The sequence below is a fragment of the Ambystoma mexicanum genome, chromosome 5p (genome assembly GCF_040938575.1).
Source record: "Ambystoma mexicanum isolate Mex_15411 chromosome 5p, UKY_AmexF1_1, whole genome shotgun sequence".
In the NCBI taxonomy this organism is placed as follows: Eukaryota; Metazoa; Chordata; class Amphibia; order Caudata; family Ambystomatidae; genus Ambystoma; species Ambystoma mexicanum.
Window position 1 is genome coordinate 797,972,175 of NC_090930.1, and position 27,340 is coordinate 797,999,514.

A 27,340-nucleotide genomic window follows, 5' to 3' on the forward strand; every position below is an offset into this window, starting at 1 on the left:
TGAGAAGGCCATAAAGATATTGGGCTTCATTCATGGAACGTTTTCCTATAGGATTGTGCCATTATAAAACACTAACATGAATCAGGCCCATTGTGTTTATATTGTTTATTATAGTGTGCTGCTATATCATTTTCTTTTTATATTGGTTGTTTAGAGCAAGGGACAGTTTAGCCATGCTAGAGAATTTTCCCTCACTCTTTAGACTAGGGAGGGAATTCCTCAGTAGAGTAGGGCAAGTGAGTAATTATTTCATTATATTTTGTTTACCAAAATGGCCTATTATGAGAAATCTTCAAGCATTGTCCGCTTCGCATTACTGACCCCTCACAATTGCTAGACCATTGACGGCACGCCCCTAAATGCTCACACTAGAGAGAATACAAGAAAGGCCCAAGTCGATCTTGTAAGGATAACAAGTTTAATCTCACACGCAGATGAGAGCAACAGCAAAGAACTCTGCTGCCAAGAACATTCTGCCAAAAAGAGGTATAAGCAGAAACGTTTAAAGTTACACAGCATCATAATGACGCAACAACATACAGTAAAAGACTGCACAGCTGATTGAATGAACCCTATACATGTTCCAACTTTATCCATAAGGGATGCCAGCCTATTGGCCCCAACCAGTCCGTCCATCTTCCATCATGTGAATGTTGCAGGGCTCATGTACCTGAACTTTCAGTGCAATATGGCTGTCGTAAAGTGACCTCGGTCCACAAGATGAGGGAGAACCGCCCCCCCATGGATGTGGTTATCAAGCTGGGTGTCGGTAATGTCGTAAGCCACAAAGGGACTAAAGGCCATACCTTTGCAGGAGGCTAACACACTATACTATCAGCATGGTGCCCCAAGTTCTTTAGGTTTTTATTACTAAGCAACACACACATTGACCCATCAGCATGGCATAGTGATGTTCAGTGGGTGGGCAGAAAGATTGGGAATTGTTTGTTGGGTGGGAATGACCTGACCCATGGTTTGAATCAAGCTAATTAATAGCATTTATAAAAATAATACACTGGATGTCAGAATATTCCAAACACTGTATGTTCCCTGGATGTTTTATCCAGACCTGTGGAAAGCACCAATGGGCCAAGCAAGACACAAAGAATAATTGCTGCTTCAAGAGCACATAAGCTTTCAGCCCAAATTGCCTTAAGTATGTATGTTTTTTCCATTAGTAAATGGGTAAACAAAAGCAACAAAATGAAATAAAAAAATACAAAGGCAATTACAAAAGGCATTGGAGGATGTGTATGCAAACCTAGCTCTTACAAGCTTCACCTCTTTCAAAAGCATGTGTCTCCTATACATTTCACACCAGCACCATAAGCATGAAACCCATAGAAAGCCTTCAAACATCCACATACATGGCCATGTGCTTAGCTTGGCTAAAACCTTGCACTTTGGCAACACAGTTTCCATCTAGCACAAGCGTGGAACTCTCTTTAGGCCTTGTGACAATGGAAAAAGGAAACAAATTAATGAAGTGGCAGTCACAGAGATAACAGGTGTTGTTTCAGCACAAACAGTGCCTAACGTGTTGGACGATATTTTGAATTCTGATTACCAGTACTATAGATAGACTGCAGATAGATGTCTTGGTGGATCGACTTAATCTAACACTGAAGAATCCTTTACAGAGCTGGAGGTGGAAGTAGGGAAAAATATGATGACCTACTACCATGGACCCTCTTTTCAGTCCAAATAATTCCCTGAGCATCGACTGGGTTTTCACCTTTTGAACTTATCTACACTTGAGAAATTCATGATATGCTGGATATGCTCAGGGAAGGTTGGGATGCTCAAGATAATCACACACACACTGTCTAATTAATTCAGCAAACCGATACCGAATGATATAAGTCCATGAAATGGTACATCAATAACTGAAGCAGGCATAAAATAAACTATACTTCCATTTGACCATGCTATGGAAGTTCCAGATTAGGGATAAGGTGTCAGTGTTGTTTCCCACCTTTAAGAATTAGCTCTTGGCCTTGCGGTGCAGATTCAATTTGAGAACTAAAGTGGTGAGTGCTCTGAACTATAAAGAAAAACATTTGGGTCACTAAGAACCTTCACAAATATGGCATGCCAATTGGTTGAGGGAATGGTAAGAAACCAATAGTAGCTACTGCAAAAAGAAAAGAAAGGACCGATGTCATGGAGATAGACCCTGGATTAGAACAATTCCAGATACAATGCCTGCAGAATTTTGTGGCCCAATTAGATGAAGTATTTTTGGACCAACCAGAGAGAGAACAGGATTTCTGTATTATCGCATCCATACAACTCCAGGGAACTTGGTTGTTTTGTGATCTTATGAATAAAATACCTGAAGCCCTCAATCAAATACCTGAAGCCCAACATTAATCAATCAATGGCACAATCCTGAAACTGTTTAATCTGTGGGTTTTTAAATGTTCCTGGAGACAGTGTTTGTGCCACTATGTACCAGATTGCAGCTGGCATTCCTGTATTGATATTATGAAAGTCATTAAGCTATCCCAATTTTATCCATACCCTATTTCCCAAATAGATAAAATGACATAAATGATTTGAAGCTCCACTAAAATCTCCATCTTGGATCCCTCCAAGGGATATTGGCAAGCCCGGTGAACACTAGAGAATAGAGTGAATAACACTCTCTACCTTTGATGGGTTCTTTCCGTTTACTGTGCATCCCTTTGAGCTACTTTTGGCCCCAGCTACATTACAATGATGCATAGACTGCCATCTGCAATGACATCATGAGTTTGTAGGTACTTATGTTAATGACAAGATCTGGGAAGACCATATGAGACATCCCTATTGGGTGGCACAGACCTTAATGAACACTAGCCTGATGATCAACCAATATACATGTCATCTTGCACAACTGACTGTCAATTACACAGTGCTCAAGGTGGACAGGTTAAACAGGAAAAATTGAAAATGTCCAGATAATCTCTTAACGGATGAGCAAGAAACATTTTAGGGTGATCTTGGGGCTGGTTGGATTTTATAGATTGTGTATTACAAAGTTCTTAAATATCGCAGGATCCCTTACATGAATTTCTTCAATGACCAAATCAATAAGGCATCCAACTCTAGAGGCAAGCTCTTTGAGATCTTGAGATCTCTAGAAATGCCCAGGGCTCTATCCGCCCTGGTCCAACCGACACAGGCCGACTGCATAAGGGTGCAAGAGGCTTTTGAGGCAAGAATTCTCAAGGCCAAGGAAACTATCAGAGTCATCCAAGCTCAAGTTCCTTTGACACAAACCCTCACTGGTATCCAGCATAAGTCACACGAAGTCGACAGCTTCATGTTCTCACCTATGATGACCAGAGACATGAAGACTTTACTGTCCGCTATGAGACCAACCTCCTGCGCGGAGAACATTCTGCCCCCCAGGATAATACTGGAACATTATGACCTCTTCACCCCATTCCTTATACGTATGGTAAACGCCTCTTTCAGAGACAATTATGTTCCAGAATCAATCAATAAAGTCACAGTAACACCACTAGTTAAGAAACCTGAGTAAGACCCAAAAGACCCAAGCAATTTAAGGCTTTTCACCAATTTCCTATTCAAAATCCTGGATTAGTGTGCCACGGTACAGGTGCAAGTTTTTGTAGAAGCTAATAACACTTTACATAAACAACAATCAGGGTTCAGGCCTGCTCACAGTATCGAAACAGCACTTATCAACTTGCAGACCCACATGCTATGCATCATGGATAAGGGTAAATCGGGTATGCTGGTTTTACTCGATTTACCCACGGCCTTCGAATTGCTTAACCATGAACAGATCCTATGGTCCTTGAAACATTTGAGTAACTACACAACGGGGGGGGGTTGGTAAAATTGTTCCAATCATTCTTATCCAACTGAAGGTCCAGTGGCGTGCCACAGGGGGCCAGTTTTTGCACCTGTGTTGTTTAACCTATACCTATACTTCAGACCACTCTGCTCTCTCCTTGAGGGTACCAGAGTTTTCTTTACGAATGATGCTAATGACACTCAGCTGCTACTGGAACTGATTGGGGAGTATGAGCAGGATGCTAGCAATCGCCAGACAGTCTAAAACTTCGTGGAGTCCTGGATGACCATGAACTGGATGTGCCTAAATGGCAGTAAAACTGAAATACTTATGTTTGGCTCTTGACAGGCCCACACTAAACTTATCCCGGAGTATAAAAACTTCCATATTAAGAAATCTGTCAAGCTGGTTCAGTACAAGAAAAAAACACTACCACTAGGCATTTCATTGGAGGGCTCCTTAAGTGCAGAATTACATGTGAACCAAATAAACAAGAGCTACCAATACCACCGCCGACTGCTCAGCCACATCAGACCGTTCATCAACTAAAAGAACCCATGGTTCTCTGTAACACGGCCCAGGGAATAAGAAGCATGCAGTCAGGGAACATGAGGCCAGGGTATGGTGGAGCCAAGGCACACACATAGACAAAGAGATACCGTGATGGGGGTCAAGTGACTGACATAACAGGGTCACAGGTTTTCCAGATTGTGACCCCACTATTTGTTGCTGTGGCTCATGGAGATACTTGGCCACAACAAGGGATCAGAAAACCATTGAACACACATGGTCAGGAGGATGACCCAATGGCCATGAACCAATCCAGTGCTTCAACACCATGAAGATCTCTGTGTCTCACAATAAACCGATAGTGCCCTAATTCCGTCATGCCCATGAATATAAAAGGGGATGCAGACAGACCCGTGGTGAGGGAATTAGGATGGTGGTTGATAAAGAAGAGCCACTGAAACAACAAGGAAATATCGAGGCTGAGTACCACAAAGGAAATACACCAATCACAGGCTGAAAAGATTCACAGATCTTTTATTACTGTACAGTTTACAAAGCAAGACAGATAGCTATCTGGCTCCCAACACCTCGCAATGTGTACCAGCCCGACAGAGAGAGGTGAGAGAGTGCTGGACGTCTAAACATGTGTGCTTTTATACAATTTTGTGTAATATTGTCCAGCCTCTCTTCACGTTAACAATTCGTGGTCTAGAGTTCGTGCCTAGTTCACATACAGATTATACAATATTATGCAAAGTATTACATAGGTTTGCATTTCCATGGTGGCACAATGGTGATGTATGTTCTCGGATCCAGTAATAAACCTTGTGCAACATCTCTTTACAATTCTATTCGGCCTATGTATACGCTCGAGGTTTGTTCTTCATTGTCCCAATGTGTATACAAGGATGAGTCTTGTGAGCGCAGACAACACTTAAACAACAGTTCATATGCAGTACAAGGTCTCATTGCCTAGTCTAAACAGTCAGCTCTCGGACAGCCTAAACATTAACAGAACTCAAGGTCGGGAGGCTTGGTTGCAAGTTGAAAACATAGTCCACCATTTTAGAACGAAGAACACACGAGTACAAATCAAAATGGTGGATGAATCTTAAAATGGTGGCGAAGTTAACCCAAAATCAGAACTTTGCAACGCGGTTTTCCGTATAGCGCAACTAGGCTTAGGCCAATATAAATATTTAAGGAGGCACTATATAATTACTGTTTAACAAACCCTCCTTTTGGCCCAAGCCAAGAGCTTTACTAAAAATAGCCGCTTTACTCGTAACTCCACGTTTCAATGTCCGTACATCCTGAATCACATTCATCAGATATATCAATTGCCGTTAGATCTTTGATAGTAATATCCTTCATCACAAAAACATTAGTCATCTTCTCAGGTGAGTGTATTTTTGGTCCTAATGTTCCTACAGTTTGCGCACAACATCCTCCTAACATCGAACATATGGCAGGAAGACATTGTATGCAAGAACAACAGAAGAACAGAATACCAAGGATTACCATTAAGACTGAGAGAAGTTTCCATCCCCAAGACCGTAAGAAGTCCCAGAACCAAGTACTAAGATCCCAGTTTCCCTCAGGAACATGCAACTCTGAGTTTAGGACGTGCAGATTTTGTATTGCCTTGAATATGGTCAGAAAGGAGTCAGGTACAAAAACACAAGTGGATCCCACTAATTTACATACTCCACCACCCTCAGCCAGGATGAGGTCTAACACCATCTGGTTCTGTAGAGCCACTAGTCTAATTGCTTTCTGTTCTAGAGTCATGTTCTAGAGTATGTCAGTGGTCCGGTTGATGGTTCTCTCCAATACTCTTGCCAGTCTCCTAACATCCTCAGAATTCATGATCTGTCCCCAAAATGGGACAAAGGATTTTGCTACATCACCCATGACTTGTGAAGGAGTATCACCGTTCTCGTCCCGCCTTGGACGAGCCCTAGAGACCTCAGTGGTACTAGCTACATATATCCCTGGTAGCAAGATACCCAAATAACAAGTACCCTGCCAATCCCGAGGTAGCCACGGATAAGCGTCATTACCGCAAATGAAATAAACAGGATCACCTACAGACAAAGATCTGTCCTCACTGGTCAAATTCGCAACATTGGTACAACCCTCAAAAGTACCCATTGACTGAAAACCATTACTTTGTATGCAGAAGGAAACAGAGTTGGGGCTATGATTGATAGTATAGGAAGGTGGCGTGGCATCCAGGTTGCCTACAGGAGCGATGTTGAAAGAGATTAACGATTGAAAAGGTCTAGATAGTTTATCGGAAGGCCTAATAGAAGCAATGTTAAGCTTGCTCCTATTTGCAAAAAGGGAGCATCCCAGAGGTGTCAGGACTCTCCTTTCAAACTCATTTAAATTAGTCCCATCAAAGTTCCCTGAGATGCTATCATTCCAATGACCAAAGAATAGTGCCCTTAGAGAGGCATAACATGCAGTAGTTAGAGGCAAAGGATGAATAAACCAGCCCAACCCTTTTTCCCCGTTCTGTTGCAAATGCAAACAGATACAGCAGTTAGTTCTATTCAGGTCTGTGTTGGGAGTCCCTAGGAGATAGAGTGTGCAGGTGCACAAAAGGTGTAGACATAGTGGGAACACTCTCAGTAGGCAAAAATATTTCAAGTGGACGCACTCCTTCAATGTACCAAAACCCAAGAGCAATTACTACTGTTAGACCAGTTAACATAATTACAAGAAAACAATATGTCCTCAAGGACCATGTATTTGTCTGTCCAATGTCTTTATTAGCCACACAATCGATCGGTTACTCCGTACGAGTAGAGATATCAACAGGCATTGTTCCTCAAAGCTCTTTCCAGAAAAGTTTCTGCGAAAAACACTGTAGTCCGTTTACAGGTGATCTCCTGACCACGTGATCTTGATTGAAGATAGCTTTTCCCAGTCCCCAGCCACTTGCTTATGTTTCAGCACAAAAGTGGCAAAGGACAAGCTCAACAGTCGTTTCCTGCGGGCACAGCCATGCTGTGCAGTAAGTCTAGTGCCGTGGACGCAGCTCGTACCTCAAGACTCCAGGTACTGCGTGATCTGATGGAAGTGGTGAAATAGTGACAGAATCATGCAAGAGTGCAGAAAGATCCTGAGAAGAGTTCAGAGACAAAGCAGCAGTCTCCCCAGGCCCCGCGTGCTCAGGAAATGTCTCCGAAATACCTCGATGTTGTTCAAGACCGAATGATCGTCAGAAACAGAGCAAGTAGTTTTCTTCTTTTCTTCTCCGTCGTGTGGCAAAGGGAAAGGTATCCTCTTGACATGCGTAGCGTGTATCCAGTGTCGTTTCCCAGCCACTCGTACGGCAGGACCTGAAATGGCCCTCTCCAATGCAGTGCGAGGCTGGATGCTCTCTCAAATGACTTTGTCAGCACCCAGTCACTGGGTCGAATTCTGTGACCTGGCCCCTCGTATTTAACTGGGAGGGCTTCTCGGACCTGTTGATAAATCAAATACAAGTTTTGAGTTAACTGGTCAAAGTATTCAGAGAGAAGCAAATGCTATACATCCTTCAAATGTTTGGGCTTGGGCAGGTTCCAAATGTTTGCTGGCCTCCCCATGACAATTTCATATGGGGAGAGCCCAGTTCTAGTCTGTGGGGTTGTCCGCATGGACAGAAGTGCTATAGGTAAGGCGTCCGGCCATTTCAAGTTACTACTGGCACAGACCTTAGCAATTTTATTCTTCAAAATACCATTGTGGTATTCTACGAGTCCAGCACTTTCAGCGTGTCTAGCCGAATGGAACCATTTATCGATCTGTAATCCCATGCACACTTGCAGAATAACAGCAGCAATAAAATGTGGACCATTATCCGACCAGATGACCCTTGGCAAACCAAGCCTAGGAAAATATTCCTTAAGCATGGTTTTTGCCGTTGTCATTGCTGTGGCATCTTTCACAGGGAAGGCTTCACCCCATTTGCTAAAGGCACAAATGACTACCAAAACATACTTGTAATTATTACAGCACTCCATCTCGATGAAGTCGAAATGAATCACTTCAAAAGGCACAGAGGGTGGACCAAAACTACCCCTAGGGGTCATCGTACCCTTCCCCGCATTATGCTGTAAGCAAATCATACAATTCTGGACAAAACGCTCAGCAGTTTTTGAGATGTTAACATTTTCCCAAACAGATTCTAACATTTTTCAGATCTTGCTAGCACATATATGAGTGGGACCATGGGCCAATGTGATCATGGCGGTGACACATGCATTGGGTAACATCCATCTTCCTTTTGATTTATCTACCCAACACCCTTCTTCATCCAACCTTGCGAAACCCTCAGCCCATTGTTTAAGTTCTTCTAGAGTGGCATCTGCTTGAATATTCTTTATCGAGTCAATCCCTTCATCTATAATACAAGTGTTTGTGGCTTCCTTTGTAGCATACATATCTGAGTATAGACCAGTAGCAGTCTGTTTGGCTATCCTGTCAGCAAAAGTGTTTCCTTTTCCTACATCATCTACTACTTTCTGATGTGCCGCGCACTTCATAATTGCTAGTTGAGTGGGAAGCACAAGCGTTGAGAGTAGCTGGACTATCAAGGTGCCATGTTAGATTTTTGTTCCGTGTGAGGTCAAAAAACCTCGTTCTGCCCATAGTCTACCGAAGTTGTGAACCACCCCAAAGGCATACTGACTGTCAGTAAATATATTAACTCTAAGCCCTTCGGAAAGTTCACAAGCTCGAGTCAGTGCAATAATCTCTGCGGCCTGCGTGGAGTTATGCGAAATTCTCTTGGTTTCCACAATCGTGCTTAATGTAGTGATGCCATAAGAAGCAGTGGATGTACCATCCGCAAGTTTGTAGCCGGAGCCATCGCAAAACAGCTCCACTTGTGGATCATTCAAAGGTGTATCTTTCAAATTAATTCTGCCTTTAGTTTCTTGTTCTGTAGTATAAAGGCAGTCGTGTGACGTTTCGTCACTGCAAGCAATATCTTACGGAAGAGGTAACAGTTCAGCCAGATTTAATACGCAACACCTTTTAATTTGAATATGCGGTGCAAACAAGATCAGTTCATATCTTGTTAATCGTGTGGAAGTAAAGTGTTGTGGTTGCATTCTATTTAATAGAACGTCTACAGAGTGAGGGACCAACAAGGTTAGAGTATGGCTTAGACCACACCCTCGCTCTGCTTTACAGACACAGCAGTGACAGCGCTCAAACATCTTGGCAAAGCGCATGCAACAGGATCAAGGGTGGAGGAAAAGTAACTGCACTGTCTATTCTTCCCCCATGTTCCTGCGTTAACACAGCCAAAGCACATCCATCACGTTCATGCACATACAACTCGAAGGCCTTATCATAATTTGGTGTGCCCAAAACTGGTGCTGAACACAGTGCAGTCTTGAGCAGATCAAAAGCTCTCTGGTGTTCCAAGTTCCACAGTAATGGCAAAGAAATGGCCTTTTTTGTCAATGCCAACATTGGTTTGATCACTAGCGAAAAGTTCGGTATCCACTGTCTACAGTAAGAAGCCATTCCTATGAAGGCTCTGATTTCCTTCTGTGTATTTTGGACAGACATGCTAGAAATACTCTTAATCCATTCAGGTGTCAATCTTCTTCCCTCCTTTGACAGGAGATCGCCTAAATCGGCGACCTCCTGTCGACAATACTGAAACTTTTTCAATGAGGCTTTATGTCCATGCTTTGCTATATGAATAAGCAATAACACAGTGCCTTCCTTGCAAGCACTTTCTGAGTCTGCAGCTAAAAGAAGGTCGTCGACATATTGCAGCAATGTACAAGTAGAAGGCAGCTCAAGTGTATCGAGCTGCTCTTTCAAAGCCCTACTATTAATGCTCAGACTCTCCGTGTACCCTTGTGCGCACGGGTGAATGTAAAGGAGCGTCCCCCTATGGTGAACGGGAACAAAAATCTACTATCCACGTGCATAGGAATGCTAAAGAAGGCATTCTTAAGATCCACAACACTGAAATGAGTAGCAGGAGCTGGAATCATTGTTAGTATCGTCGTTACATCAGACACAATTGGAAATTGTGGAGCAACAATCTTATTGATAGCGCGTAAATCAATAATAAAACGGAAAGGAATCGCACTATCCCCTTTCTTGTACACCGGTAAAATTGGGCTATTGTGTAAACTTCCAGCAATTTCTTCAATTACTCCACGATGTACAAAGTCGGAAACTATACACTTCAAAGCTTGCTCACCAAGAACTGAAATCTTATATTGTGGAATTCGTGGCAACTTAACTCCTGGTTTCAAAATGATTTTAACAGGCTCAATTTGCAAAATACCAACATCATTGTCATCAGTCGCCCTTAAACACACCAGAACTTTACTAAATTCTGGTGGCAAAGGTCTATTCAGAAACTGTGAGGCAGAAAATTGCTGTGGTGAAATCGTCAAACGTACTCCATCTGAAGAACAATGAATTACTGCATTTAATTCCTTCAACAGATTCAACCCCAACAAATTCTCTCCACAGTTCGTTGTCAAAAGAAATGGACAGTGATCCATAAATGGACCCAGTGAAATCAGTACCGGCAAAGAAACCGGACTAACCACTGGCGTACCAGAAAACCCTGCAGAAACATTTTTCTGCCCTGACAGTGGAATGTCTGGAACCCGTGAATGATCAATGGAACACTTCTGTGCTCCTGTATGCTCCTGTATCTATCAAAAATAGATGCTTCCTATCCCCCACCATCATCTGAACGTAGGGACCTTTCTGATTAACGGGAATAGGCGTCAGTTCGAGACCCTGCTTCGGGCTGTCCTAACGAAACAATATATCGTCAAAGACAAGATCTTCAGAAAGATAGGCAGTGGAAAGATTATCAAAGATATTTCTGCTATCTACACTAGTTTGCTGATTATCTTGCAAAAAAGACTGAGAATTTTGAGCGAACTGGCTTCTTCCAGGACCCTCCAACCCCAGGGCGGCCTCTGTATCGTCTACACATGACACCATATGTGTTATTCGACCTTTGCTGGAGGATCGGGCATTGTGCTCGCCAATGACCCTCTTGTCTGCAATAAGCTGTATACTACCCTCTCTAGGCCCTCCAGCTATCTGTTGCACTAATACCTTAGTTTTCAGATCTCCCTTTTTCTTTTCAATCCTGTCTTTCTCATTGTTGACTCTATTCTCATAGTACTGAGCCATATGTAATACTTCGGACTGTGATTTAGCTTGCCAAGCACTCTCGGAAGTCATAATTTGTGACTGGATATCAGGCAACAATCCATGCACATATGTATCCACAAATAATCTTTTTCCTGACTCAGTGCTTAAATCCTGTCCGCTAAAATCTGAGAAAACTTGTTCGAACCGATTAAAGAATTCGGTAGCACCTTCAGATTTTCCTTGGGTACAAGCAGTGAGTTTGTCCCAAACAATCCTTCTCTCAGGAATTAAAGTCTTTCATTTCGCTACTATTCTTCCTGGCAAAGTCAGTATCACATGTGGTGGTCTTTCACCAGCTACCCTTTCTTCATCTAGCCTAACCAAATTAACCCATGTGTCACCTAACCCCGCTGCATCATCTACAGTCCTAATCTGTTTCCATAAATCAGCAGGTAGGATCACAGGAAACAAGTCTATATCACCCAGAGTAAAAACTGACGAATGCAAGACAGATTCTATTTCTTTGTAAACCCTGTTGGATTTTTCCTAATGTCTGGAATCGACTGTCTAATAGTATTCACTTCCTGTCTTGAGAACGGGACGTGAACAAACTGTGATACGTAATGAGCTTCAACATCATAGGCTGCCGCACCCGTTGAAGCATTAGCCGGAATTTCAACTTTGGGAACAAATGTTGCGGAACTTCTCTCATAGGCAACTGAGAAGTAGGCAACTCCGAATGCTTACTAAGCAACAGAGCCAAATCGAGCACTAAAGTGGTGGAAGTAGTGTCAGATGCAAAAGCTCTCTTATAGATATTCAATAATTCTGCGGGACATCACATCTTTTTCTTTATACATTCATCCTGCAGGTATTCTACTATTACCTGTATCACTTCCCTCTGCATTTCTGGAGTATACTGACTATACATATCATATACTTCTACGGGAGATATCGACATATCTGAAATCCATTTAAGTACATCTCTCGTGCAAATTCGCGTTTCTTCACTCACCAACTTACAAAGAGGAAGGAACAGTTTCTGTACGTTAAAAGCATCCAAACTATCACCATCTATTTCATCATTCTGCAACCTTTCTAACTCCCTTCTGAACTCAAAACCCCTCTCTACATGTTCATGTACTTTCTCTGCAGTATCTCTTGAATAAGCTAAAACATTCAAATCCCTCAAACCTTGTAGGACGTCTGTGTCCGTCAGTCTATTCCACAGCCAAATGTATCCCCATCCCTTCAATAAATACATTCTGACTGGGAATACTTTCTAGATTAGAGAGTGTAGCTAAGACAGCAGATCATTCACCTTTCTCTATAGATTGTCTACCCCATGCATTCAAGTCTCTCTTTCTCTCTTTGGAAACTGTATTCCGAGTTACAACTTTTGATTCAACACTTGCTCATTTATCAGCTGCAAGTGGAGCAGAACCGCTTGGGAAAGAAAGAGTAGACAGATCCCATACAATAGGTAGTGGAAACACTATTACTGGCACCAAAGACGGATCTATTGGAACCGTAACAGTCGGTAAAGGTGTATGTATAGACGGAGGAACAACAACATGAAGTGGAGCAATAACTGGCGGTGGAGGAGCAACAGGAAAAACAGGAATAGCTACGGGAGGATCAACGACGGCAGGAAGAGGTAGGATAGCAGGAATAGGTACATAAGGAGGTGGTGCAGTGGCACCAGGCCTATGTTCATTTAAGAGTTTATCAATTAGTTCATCTGATGCATGAACATCTTTAGACTGATATATTTTCTGTGTACCAAGTTGAAAAGCCCTATCCATGTTTCTAACAGACTCTGACTGTTTTTGTTGATCATACAATAATGCCTTTTCAGAGTTTGACATATGCCGACGTGCATGCTTCTCTTTACTCTTAAGTTGCTGCATAGCTTCCTTTTTCCAATTTTTTATTACATCAAATGCTGCAGGTCTAGCTTTCTTTTTATTACAATATAGATTCTTAATACTCATCTCAAAGCTACCATTGATTGGCCACTGAAGTTCAGAAGCATGTCTAGTTTGTCTGTGCCAAATATCATTGAATACTATACTACCAATGCCGTACTTACAGTACATAGTACATGCCGGCGACCCCTCGTGTGGTGCCGAACGGCCAAATTCCAAAGATTGTCTGTCTCTGCGGAATAACACCCTGAAACAGGCAGACAATTTCCCAGGCATATCAGATTACCGGTGTTACCTGGCACCGACTGCGCACACGAGAACAATACTACAACCAAATATCAGGATACTTTGGTTGGTGATTTTGGCAAAAACTGCCCGCCTCGATATATGGACCCTCATCAAGATGCCGTCTCGGACCGCGAGCTCACCGTCCATGGATCCGGCATACAGTACTGTTGAGGTGTCGCGTCTCATCCAAGAAGGGGCCCCCTTTCTCACCGTCGAATCCCGGTCCGATAGCCGTGTCAACTCTTCAACGAGGTGGCATCAATCTTGAGGGGTCCTATTTGGGCGCTATCTGAAAGAACAAGGAAATATTGAGGCTGAGTACCACAAAGGAAATACACCAATCACGGGCTAAAAGGATTCACAGATCTTTTATTACTGTACAGTTTGCAAAGCAAGACAGATAGCTATCTGGCCCCCAACACCTCGCAATGTGTAGCAGCCCAGCAGAGAGAGGTGAGAGAGTGCTGGACGTCTAAACATTCATGCTTTTATACAATTTTGTGTAATATTGTCCAGCCTCTATTCACGTTAACAATTCGTGGTCTAGAGTTTGTGCCTAGTTCACATACAGATTATACAATATTATGCAAAGGATTACATATGTTTGCATTTCCATGGTGGCACAATGGTGATGTATGTTCTCGGATCCCGCGGATAAGCCTTGTGCAACGTCTCTTTACAATTCTATTCGGCCTATGTATACGCTCGAGGTTTGTTCTTCATTGTCCCAATGTGTAAACAAGGATGAGTCTTGTGAGCGAAGACAACACTTAAACAACAGTTTATATGAAGTAAAAGGTCTCATTGCCTAGTCTAAACAGTCGGCTCTCGGACAGCCTAAACATTAACAGAACGCAAAGGTCGGGAGGCTTGGTTGCAAGTTGAAAACATAGTCCTCCATTTTAGAATGAAGAACACACGAGTAGAAATCAAAATGGCGGATGAATCTTAAAATAGCGGCGAAGTTGACCCAAAATCGGAACTTTGCAACATGGTTTTCCGTATAGCGTGACTAGGCTTAGGCCAATATAAATATTTAAGGAGGCTCTATATAATGACCGTTTAACACCACGTGCAGCAAAGCAGGAAGACAAGCGCATGAGAGAACATGAAGGAGTGGACAGTTTAAGAGGAGAGAAAAAGGAATGAGGAGGAGGTAAGAAGGTATCAAGGTAGATAATGCCATTTGAGGAGGGACAAATTAAGAGAAAGAAGAAGTGCCAGATTTGGAAGAAAAATGGATAGAGGAAGGAAGAGGACAACAGTCAGGTAAAGTTTGAGTGAGAGAGTACAGAAAGAAGTAGTGAGTGGATACAGAGAGGAACATGCTAGCAACCACCATCGACCAAACACACAGAGAAACTATCATGAGGGGTTGCAAAGAGATGGGAGACAAGTCTGATGGGCTCAAGCTGTGCTAAGGCCACGGTACAATTGCTATCAAATCAAAGACACGTTGTGATCTGCGCCCAGAGATTGTGAAAGAAAGGAACACAGAGGCTAGTCCCGAGCCACAGTCCAGACTGTTGCAAGTTGGGAAAACACATCAAGGAAACTAAATTGCACTTGTCATCTGCCCTACCAGGAAGGCTCACAGAGAAAAAAGCTAATTTTGTATTTTCTATAAAAATAAAAAAAATGTAAAACCGAGCACTCCAATAAAATAAATAAAAACAAGGCTTCATGGGTTTTTCAAGCATGGTCTTGACTACTCTGGATTACAAATGTGAAATCATTTCTGTAAATAGTCACCAGTGTTTATGCATTGATATTTTAACACTGAACCATCATCTCTAGGAGACCAATGATCCACAAAAAGCTTGTGTCAGTACTAGTGAGTGTGTTTAGTTACCCAGTGTTTCTATTCGGCCACTGGCATCCTCTGTGCACAATAGTGAACTTGATGTTATTTGGCTTCTTTACAGCAAGTTGGATTTAATAAGTAACATTTTAAAATCTGTGTTAAGTCTAAATCTCAGGTGTTTGTACTCCTGGAGAGTCTATGAAATCCTGACTAGTCATGCCTGTTGTATTATACAGTGTACAGTGCGTGACATAGAAACTATGAAAAAATCCTGCCAGACATTCCGGGATCAGCTAGTGGAAACGGAGCAACTTCTCTTTGAGCAACAGACGCTGCTACCCAGTGAATTCACAAATGAAGGAAGGTAATCATTTTTTAATCCCTCATTTTTGTTAAATGTTATGTTACTGTAGAAGATGTGTTCCTTTGTCTTTGAATTTTGTAATTCATTCTCAACTGTACCATGTTTTCTGATGCCTGCGGCAGAGGTTGGCCAAACAGTCGAGTCAGTTGTTTTTGAGAAATTACAGACGCGGAACTAAATATTTGCAAGACATGCTGAATGTATACAACTATAACATGCACCTTTGATGTGTAATGTATGTCGAAGTAAAATACCAAAAAACGACAATTATTAGCTTTCATTTTACTGTTGGTTCCAGATTACCCACATAAGCCCCAAGATAGTACTAAACAAATCAATGCATCATCCACAATACAGTGAAAATACATGTTGAGTGGTGCAGTAAAAATGCGGCGGGAATAGCGTTACCACCGCATTACTGCGCTCCCCAACAATATGATCTGATATGATATGATATGGCATTTATAATGCGCCTATTCACAAGTGTTTCAAGGCGCGACGGGGCAGGGAAGGGGGAACAAAGTGAGGACAGACAACGATGCTACTAGGCCAGGTGTCATTCAGATCGCGCAAGTGCATGGGATGGGGGAAGGGAAAGTGCAGGGGGAGGGGGATGGAACAGTGCAGTACGAGGGAAAAGTAATCCCAAATTAAGTAACTGCCTGCAGGTGGCAAGTGCAAGGTAAGTGCAGGAATCAGGTGTCAAGTGCTGGTGGTGGGACTGTAGGGATACAGGAACAGTTCCAAGTGTGGGGGTTGTCAACCAGGCAGTGCAGGTGTGTGTGACTGGCGGGGAAGGGACGAGGGCCCGAGATCAGAGGGTGGCCAGGTAGCCAGTACAGTTTCAGCCAGGAGGTCAGCAGGGGAGAGGAGGAGAAAAGCAGAAGCAAAGAGGAAGGTTTTGAGGTGCTTCCTGAACCAGAGATGGTTCTCCTCAAGTTCCGGGGGTGGGGGGCAGGGAGGCTGTTCCAGAGGGAGGCCCCAACCGAGGAAAGAGATCTACCACCAACTCGTTGCTTGAAGAAGCGACTGACCCTGAGGGAGTTGGAGGCGGAGGAACGCAGGGCTCAAGAAGGAAGATATTTAGGAAGAGAGAGTTGAAGGTATTGAGGCCCCAGGCCCCAGAAGGCCTTGTGGACAATGCAGAGGGTTTTGAACTTAATCCTTGCAGCCACTGGGAGCCAGTGCAGAGATTTCAGTCCTGGAGAGATACAATCCCTGGGCTTGAGGCCAAGGACAAGTCTCGCAGTCCTGTTCTGGATTAGTTGCAGAGGGCGGAGAGTAGATGCAGGCAGATTTAGAAGAGGCTGTTGCAGTAGTCCAGCCTAGAGAGAACCAGAGCTCTGGAGACAGTGAGCTTCTGGGGGAAGGAGAGGAAAAGAAGAATACCTCTGAGGAGGTGCAGCTGGAAGTGTGACTTCTTAGAGACGTCAGAGATGTGAGGAGAGAAGGAGAGTGTGGAGTCGAAGATGACCCCGAGGTTTTTTGCCTTGTAGGTGGAAGCAGGAAGAGGGCCAAGAGAGGCTGGCCAGATAGAGACAGGAAAGGAGGGAGTGGGTGTGCCGATGAGGAGAATCTCAGTCTTACTGGCTTTAAAGCAGAGGTCATTGGCGGCACACCACTCCTGGATAGCAGAAAGATATTCGGTGATGAGAGACGGTGAAGAGGTGGCGGAGGGTAGCCTGAAAATTAGCTGAGTGTCATCCGCGTAGCACTGAAAGTTGGCGAATAAAGCGGCAGTTTGGTGGGCAAGAAGTGCCAGGTATTGGTTGAAGAGCCAGGGAGAGAGGTTAGACCCCTGGGAGACACAACAGGTAAAGAAAAAGATAGCAGAGAGGAAGGGCCCAAGTTGGACCTGGGAGGGTCGGTCGGAGAGGAAAGAGGTCAGCCAGGCCAGGGCCTGACCGATGATACCCATGTTATCATGGAGAAGTTGCACCTGGGAGGATCGGTTGGAGAGGAAAGAGGTCAATGAGTTGGGCGGAAAGTTGGAGGATTCACCTCCAGCTCTGAGATGGGCTAAATGTGCAGACTTTCTGTCCATTTTTAGTGCAATTACCGTGGCACAATTACTCTGGACCAATTACCTCTGCAGCAATTGCACAGAAAATGCCCCATTGAGTCCAATGGACTCAAAGCAAATGGGGATTTACACCAAAACCGCTGGACCAAGTGGCGGTAACAGTTATTGCATTGGCTGGTATTCTGCCCGATTCACCAACTCGTGATGCAGGCCCATAGTAAGTAAGGAAGAACACAGTACAAAGCCAAATCCCTTATTAGAAATAAGCACTAAAGTTGTTAAAGGAAGACAGTTCAAGACCCCCACATACTGGAGAATGTCTCCACCTGAGATGACCGGATGGCAATCACCTCAACATGTTAGTCTTCTGGGGGTCCTAAGAAGCATTCATTAACTCAGTGAACTCATTCTATTTTCCCAAAATCTGGCAAATTCCAAATCTAAAAACAGCATACAAAGCAAGTGAACAGAATACTTATCATGATGGATTGATTAGTATTTGTTGGAATCAAACATACCAAATGGTGACGAAAGCCAATGCTGTGTTGCTAAAATATATAAATTAGTGGTCACTGAGCTGCAAAATCACAAATAGGTGCATGCCATCTGTTGGCCATGAGTAGGGTACCATTTAGTCAATTCAACACATTATGTATGTTGTCATAGTTGGAACAGTGCATCCATGTATCTATATATGCAACAGTCTTCTGACATGTTCAGCACATGTTCTTCAGTGACATATGTCAGGGTCAAAGCTCACAGGTGAATTCCTGACTGCCACTGGACATAATGTCCCTGCATCTAGGGGCACCATTTTCATTTCTGAACCTCACATGAACCAATGCTATAATCATTGCCTGCCTTATCAGTCTGGTGGCAGGGTAACCTCTCAAAATAAGCAATGCATGGCTGTAGTATGGTGTCTGGTAAAGATCCCACAATTACTAAGATAGAGGAGCCAACAGAGGAGGTAATTACAGAATCTTTGGACCTGTGTAAGTGCAATTAGCACTAGGGCAAAAATTGTCTGAGTGCAAAAAACATATTTTTCAAATCATGTTTATACCAGTCCTTGTTTACTCAACTCCTAGTCCTTTGCCCTGCTTCACTTATGCATTGAAAACATATGTTTTTTTGCACAAGGGCAATTCATTTGACCTAGTGCCAATTGTCTTTGCACTGATGCAAAGTTTCTATAATATGAGCCCTTGGGTGGTACTACAGAAACTTCAATGCAGTGCCAGGGCAATCAGCAGGGCAAACATTTTTCCTGCGCAAAAAGTATATTCTTTCAATGTATTTTGCACCAAGGCAAAAGGACTATGACTACGGACAACCTCACCCTGTTGCAGAAATGCACTTTTTTTTAACTTGGGACATTTTTGGAATAGTACTTATTACACTTGCACTGGTGCAATCTTGCTGTAATACTCCCCAGAGTCTGTTAAAGAAAATTATAGAGTAATGTGTATGTGCCCCTTTGAGGGTTCTGGTTAAAAAAGCTATTGTACTCTCTGGTATGCCATTAGACTGTGCCATCACTGCCCCGAGGCCTGTCTCACTGATGTCTGTGTACACAATAATCCCTTTCTCTTCATGAAATAGTGTGAGGACTGTTGCTTCTACAATTTATTTCCTGTCATTGCTGATTTCTGTATCACACGCTTAGGACCAGACCAATGAAATTCACTTTCTTTTGAGCTTCCACAGCTCCCGAGTCTTTTTAGTCATATTTCTCACAAACATCTAACAACAATCCACCATTCCCAGGAACAACGCCACTTCTTTACTGTCCTCAGATATTCTCATGGCTGTAATTGCCTGGACTGCATTCATTTTCAGTACCACACCTTTCTGTGACATGTGATGGACCAAGCAGGTTACCTCTGTCTGATGGAACTTGCAGTTATCTAGACTGACCGACAGTCCAGCTTCCTCCAGTGTCTTCTGCTCCTTCCACAATCATCAGTCATGTTCTGCTTTGCCCTTTCCCAAAACTAATATATCATCTTGGTAGACTTTAACTCCATTTATCGTTCCCACCAATCTGTGCATAATGCTCTTGAATACACTGGCGGCCTACAACAGCATGAACGTCATTCTTCTGCACACAAATAGACCATTTGACGCCGTGAACCCCGATTCTTGATGGAGACACACTTGGGGGTATGCAGCCTTGAGGTCGATTGGCGAGAAGACAACTGCCTCTTGAATGTCTGTTAGTAATTTGGATATTTTCTGCAGAAGAAACCTTATGGCTACAACGTGTTTATTCAGTACTTGCAGATCAATGTATAATGCTGCCATTTCCCTTTCTCACGACTATGAGGGGACTAATCCACTTACGTCTGCAACTCTTATTCCACTATTAAGAAAATCCTAAAGTGAACCCTCATGATATATAGTTTTAGCACTAGCTCGCTAATGTCAGCCCCTGCTAACGTGCTTGAGATTTCTGCCTCTTATCCGTGCAGAGACTTCCTTGAATCATCATCTGGCCTGGACCCTTTTCAAGCTATTTTTCACCCTACTTGTGGTACAGAATTGGTGTTGATAGCTGCCCTTGATGACCTTTGCATGACCTAAGATGGCAGCATTGCCACTGGCCTGATAATATTTGATCTATATGTGGCACTTAACACTGACTGTACTAATCTCCTTTATGGCCTGGCATGAGTGGGCATCGGGCCCTTGGACCTCTCCTGGTTCACCTCCTTACTGGCCGATCACTCTCAAGCTGGGATGATCGTCCCCTTTCATTCTCTCCCATATCTCCACATTGTGGAGTTCCCTAGAGATCAGCTGAATCACCCAGACTGTTTAACATTTAGCTTCAGACTTTTGTGATACAGAGTTACCAATGTATTTTCTCCCAGCGGAGCATTCACTCTCTGAATGTACATTGTTGTACATTCACCATATGCTAGTATCCACTGTAAATTCAGAGGGTTTAAACAACCTCGCTAGCACTTATCCAGCATGCAATTCAAACAGTAAAGCCCCCCCCCTTAGAGAGCTCAGATTCACCCATCAGCAACAGCCAATGACAACACTGCCCCAATTAAGAGACAAGTGCTAAAGCTCACCAAGAGCCCAAACAACGAAGAGGGGCGGGAGAACACTAAAAAACTCACAGTCTTCAGTCAGTCACTGTGATTTGTTGGAGCAGGAGACTGTAGTTTGGAGGTTGCTGGAGAAGAAAGAGAGTTGGAGAGAGCACACGCTGGGGAAATGTGAAGGTTGGAAAGGAAAATGAGTAATGGGTAGAAGTTGGTGAAAAGGAATTGCTGCTAAATTATATCAATTTATCTCTCAGAGGGGCACAAGTAGTTTCAAGAATATTAATTAGCACTACTTTATCACCTGGATATAACAGCACTTTGTATTTTTTACTCAACAACGTATACCTGATATGTTCTCATCCAGGCAGCCAATGTGTATATCACTGAATTAAATAAAGAGAGGGATAAAGTATATCCTTGTCCTTTGCCTTTATTTAAATTCAATCGATTAGTTGTTTTCAAATTCTGGCTGGCACTGCAAAAGGTTAAGATTCCAAAAGTGTTGCTTGATAAGCATTGTTAGTTTATTTTTCTTCTGAGTACACCAACAAATAAGGTGTGCAACAAGTGACAAGACAAAGGGGACATGGGGAAGACAGCTAAAAGTAATTGTTCCTGGACAGTTCTTTTCTGGGAGGCTTTTGTGTCTAGTTTGACAATTCTATATGACAAGTAATCTTCCTAAGTAGTTGAATGTTTCTGTTTTGATATACACTCTTATAGACAGGGTTGTAGATGGAAAGGGTAGGGAATTGCTATCAAGAGCTGAATAATCAGAAACAAAGGTGAGAATATAGAGACATTTTGATTATTGCCCATGGAAATGGAACAAGCTCAGGCATTTAAACAATGTGTTATAAATACTGTATACAGACAACTGCATTGCTGATCTTGACAAGGAAATAGGTAAACATTTATATAGGACATTTTAAACATTCAAATCAATAGGACAGAAATTCAATTTCTAACCACCTAGCTTCATATTCGTATGTTGTCTAATGTACAATATCAACAGATGTGTTGACAATTTGATGCTATTATCTTCCTCCAGTCAACAAATAAGAAATGAAAAGCTCTGTAATACCATTTCATGTTGCGCCATTTAGAGTTGAGCTGGATTTCAGTAATATTTACCAAATGTAACATTAACATTATTTTATGCTTAACTTACCCTAGGGAGGAGATGAGGCGACTGCAAGTGCTGCGTCGTGCAGTTCATCGGGAAGTCGCCGAATTAGAATGCCAGCTGGATGATCGATCTCGTCAGACTAGAGAAGGGATTTTACTGGTAAGAAATAATTTTCATATTCCTGTAAAGAGATATGTTTTTCCAACCCTCCTTCCCCCAACTTGCCCTGCTGAATGTTACCTTTATGGGCATATTCGGGAGAGACATTAATCTGTGAGGTCCTGTGTGACCTAAAGGTTTCCCTGCCTTTACTAGATTCATGATGTACAACTTAGTTCTGAATCCCACACCTGGAGTCTATGTTTTTAGGACTTCATTGTTTCTGACCCTTAACGTTTGGGTATTTTTTGCGACCTATTGGTATGATTAAATGGTCTAGTTGTATTCTTCTGATCTTTACATTTTCCCAATTTGGTCTCAAACATAACCCTTTTCTCTTTTGGTCTTTCAGACAAACTTTTGAAAGGGATTCCCTCCTCTTTGGGCATCGCAATGGATTGATTAGATTGAAAGTCTCAATTCATACTCAATCAATTGAGTAATCTCTGCAATGAAAGAAAAATACTCTTATTTTCAGGATAACCCTCTAGATTGATGAAATAATCTAAAAATGAGCTAAGCTCTTTTTTCCTGTGAAAGAATTCAGGATTTAGGAATTACATCAGTGTCCCTCACTGTGAACACAGGTGTTTTCAGTAAGGGCTGAATTATGTAGTGGAGGATGTAAGGGGTCAAGAGTAAGACTCAGACACAGTGGCATCTTAGGCTTTTGTTTTAAACCTTTATTATCAACACAATAAGAGGGCTTGGGGAAGTCCTAGCTATCGCTAACTCTATGGGGGTTTCCCTACCTCAACAAAACTAAGGAAGGTCTGTGGCAGGATGTTAAACAAGCAGAGCATCTTCAGTCCTGTGTCCAAAATCCTATACTGACCCTTAAAATCTAAACTAAACTAAATACAAGGTGAAAATGGGGGTTTCACTTATAGCTTACTCTTGAAGTTTCAAACATAAAGTTCAAAGGTGCAAAAAAAGAAAAGTAATAAAGTTCCACTAGGAAAGGGGGCTTCCCTTCCCCTTGATTTTATCCAGTGGTTTTGATAATATTTATCACAGTTCCAAGTTGTTCAAGGTGGAACACTCTTCCCTTGAGCCTCCTCAAAAGTATACAAATATCTTGAATCAAAACACAGGGCCTCATTACGAGATGGGTGGTAGCCCTTACCGCCCACCTTGTAATGACCCCCACAGTTCTCTTGAATCACAACATAGTTCACAACATAGTTCTCTTGAATCCTTAAAGGGGTATGATTCCTCCCTTTTCTTTTGCACACTTTTATATATTGGGGGTTTGACGCTGGGGTTTTCTCAATCCTCCTTTCTTTCCTGGTACACTCTCCTTCCAGGGTATTGTTCCTTGTTCCTGAAAAAGGGGGATGGACCATCCCTTTCTATTCTTTATCTGTATTACCCCCAGTTTACTCGCCTGCCACAGTATTGTTACTTTCTTGCTTGGGTGTAAGTCCCAACTCACTGGATGCCTGGTTCACTAACCTGCCAGGATTTATCTGCTTTATTTTTCACTTTCTCTTTTATCTAGCTTTCAACAATGTTCCAATATAGGGTCAGCGACCCTTTCGTACTTCCATCACATTTGTCTAGGCTTTGCCTTTAACACTGTTCATACTTGCAAGGATTTCACTGTCTTTACTCAGGTACTTTCTCTCAACAATGTTCATGTCAGAAATACTTGCAATGCCTTTACTTAGGTTATTTCTCTCAACATGGTTCCTATTAATAATACTTGCACTGCCTTCACTTAGGCTTGTTCCTTTCACAATGTTCATATCAGTAATATTCACTCTTCCTTTACTTAGGCTTGTTCCTTCAACAATGTTTGTATCAGTAATTTTCACTGTGCCTTTACTTAGGATTGTTCCTTCAACAATGTTAATTTCGGCAATATTCACTCTTGGGCTTTCTAGCCTAGTGCATGGTACACAGCAATTCACTTAATGGCTCCCCGGTAACTTGTTCACTTTCTCTGGGCTTACCGGTCGTGGACAGCATCTTCAGCGTTCCTCGTGTATCACCAGCGTCTGCACTCCCGGTCCATTGACTAATCTTGCGTCTGGTGAGCTGTTCACTCTCCCTGGGAAATCGGTGACGACTTCACTGGATTCGTCACATGGGCCAAAAGTAGTGTGGAGCAAACCCCCAATAAGGCAAAATGAGGCTTCAAAAAAGAGAAAAAACACAACATTGAAAAAAGGCCCAAAAACTGAATTTGGAGTTAATTAATATCACCCATCTTTCAAGATGCATTTGGTAGGTTGGTGGTTGAGGTTCTGGAGACATTACATGTTGATTGTCTCTCAGTTTGCACCACCATTTATGAAATGTGAGAGGCCCCATTGGGTTTGATCCTTTCTGTGTTTCAGTTGCCTTGTGTCCACCCCTCACTGTATGAGTCTGTTACCTTTTTGTCAGGCAATCCTGTTCACCTTCAATAGTTGATTTACGCTTTCACCCATCAATCTGACTTGTCACTCCACAGACCTTGTAAGGAAGGCATGGTATCAAACAGTGAAGACAGACACAAGTGATCACAGTTCAAGGGTGTTTATTGAACTTCATTGGGTTGGTTGAACACCTATCTAACCTTAAATCTAAGGATGGAAGCAAGCTACAACCATCAAAGTTAAAATAACACAGTCCTAGTGGAGTCTTGTCGAAATAAAAAGGGCTATACTAATACACCTATTGACAATCCTTACTTCATAATAAAAATCACGTGGGAAAAAGTGTATGCAAAAGAAAGAGTGTTCAAATAACAATATGTCAGGACAGATGAGCGATAAGCTCCCCTTCCACATGTTTCAGTACAGGACAAGGCATCACACATGAGCTTGGAACACACTCTAGCTTCTTTGAGCATAAGGATGCATTTCAAAATCAAATTTGACCTTCTGCAATCAAGTCTCTCGTACTCCACAAGTCTCTCGCTCGCAGAATGCTACGGGTTACCAAAAAACAATTTAAGTTCTCGCTCCTAAAAAGTTCACTCTTATTCATTTTCAGATATATCATTCACTTTGGTCTCCCTCACTCAGGCTCAGACTCTTACACAATGCCACAATGGTTCTCCCTTCATAGGGCTTGGACCCTTTTTTGGCAACTCAAAGGCATAATAGGTCTCCCTCAGCTGGGTTCAGACCCACTTGTGACTTGCAACCGCAATATGCCTGCCTAAGCCAGGCTCGGACCTTGGTAGGGTTCACTTTCATGAGTAGTTCAATTATATCAAAGACTTTTGATTGTGCAAAGGATCTTTCTCAGACCCTTGCATGACCACTTTATCTTCAATTCTCATCCTCCTTGACCTCTCTGCAGCTTTTCACACTGTAGACCACCCCTTACTTCTTAGCACTCTGTCCTCTTTCGGCTTCAAAGTCTTTGTTCTCTCCTGGCTCTCCTCTTACCTTTCCAATTGATTCTTGACTTTCTCCTGGGGTGGCCGTACTGCCTCCAGCCTCCCTCTGAACTCTGGAATCCCTCAAGGATCCGTAATTGGACCCTTTATTTTCTCTCTCTATACCTCCCTTCTTGCCCCAGTCATCTCTTCTTTCGGTATCTCCCACCACTTCTACGCCAATGACACCCAACTCTTTCTTTCCTTCTCTTCCTTCACTTCTGATCTCCACCACACTTTCTTCCTGCCTCACGGCAATAAAAAACTGGATGTCATCCCACTTTCTTTCCCTCAATACTGACAAAACTGAGGTGCTTTTCTTCCCTCCTAACACCCTCTCCCTGTCCCCCCTCCTTTCATCCACTTTCCACCTTCCAACCTCCCCATATCTACCCATGCCCGCAATCTCGGCCTCCACCTCGACTCATCTCTCTCCTTCTCCAATCACATTTCTCTAACCTCTCTAGCCTACCGGCACCACCTTTTCAACATCCGCAAGATCCGCTCCTCCCTCACATCCATGCTTCAAACTCCTAATTTCCTCCCTTATTTTTTCCGGCCTCTTCAACTGCTCCTCTCTCCTCTTTGGTCTCCCTGTCTCTCACCTAACTCCCCTAAAATCCATCTACCACTCCTCTATTCGTACTCTGTCTTCTCGACCCTCAGGACTCTGTCTTCCTCTCTCTCTCTCAACTCGGCTGGCTTCCCTTCCTCTCACAACTGAAATTTCAATTCCTCTGCCTTGTCTATAAATCTCTCCATGACATGCCCCCCCTTCCTTTCTTCCCTCCTCTCATTCTACTTCCCCTCCCGCTCTCTCCACTCAGCTGACCTCTACCTTCTCACGGTTCCCCCTGCCCCATGTGCCTCCTCATGCTTCCGCTCCTTCCAACTCCTGGCCCCCCTACACTGGAACTCCCTTCCGCACTCCATCCGCTCCACCCCTACCTACCCATCCTTCCGCTCCTCCCTGAAATCCTTTCTTCTTCACTCCCCCCCTGACTTCCCTTCCCCACCTCTCTCCCCTTCCTTACTCCCCCTTCCCCTACCCCCTTCCCCCTTCCCCCATGTCCTCAAAACCATCACTGATACCACTTAGGGGATTGACAACACCAGACCACTCCCCCTTCCCTTCCCCTCCCCCTTCCACCTTCCCCCCACCTCCCTGACCTCAAAACAGTCATTGTATCCCCATCACCTAACCCTCCCCCTTCTCACACTCTCCCCCCTCCCTTAGTAAATTGTTCTACTTATTGTTCTAATGACTTGTTTCATGTTGTAATTATGCTTCTCTCACTTTTGACCCAGTTGTTAATCTGTAAAGCGCTTTGGTCTTAAAGCGCTATATAAATTCAATAAACATAAACATTTAATTGTATCAGGTTTTCATTTGCAAAGTCGCTATTCAAATGTCAAAGTTTTTGCTGCTTCATTTCTTTGTAAGACACCTTTCGCCAGAGACCTTGGATTGAGCACCCATGCGGCGCAAGCCCACTCTGCAAACCTGTATCTTTTGTTTCTCTCATAATATGTTTAAAACACTTATCAGATTTCTGTATTTTACTTGTGTCTTTCATCAAATACTTCAACATTCACTCTCTGAGGATACATTGTCACTGCTCGTAACCTTCATTTAAACACAGATCGGCCTCGTACAGTTCGTCCCAACTCACCAGTTGTGTTAAAAGTACTGCTTTCAGCTTTGATCCGGGAACCAAGAACGATACCACAGCAGCTGCTGTTCCTCCC

General features: G+C 43.0%; 1 protein-coding gene across 4 annotated transcripts in view; it reads left to right on the forward strand.

Moving 5' to 3' along the window:
• The window catches only part of ITPRID1 (ITPR interacting domain containing 1), an 826,173-nt gene that overhangs the window by 729,621 nt on the left and 69,212 nt on the right, over positions 1-27,340 (forward strand). For all 4 annotated transcript variants that reach the window (XM_069613212.1, XM_069613214.1, XM_069613215.1 and 1 more), the window contains 2 exons: positions 15,718-15,845; positions 22,107-22,218. In XM_069613212.1, coding sequence (XP_069469313.1) covers positions 15,718-15,845; positions 22,107-22,218 — 240 coding nt within the window. The remainder of the gene's footprint in view (positions 1-15,717; positions 15,846-22,106; positions 22,219-27,340) is intronic.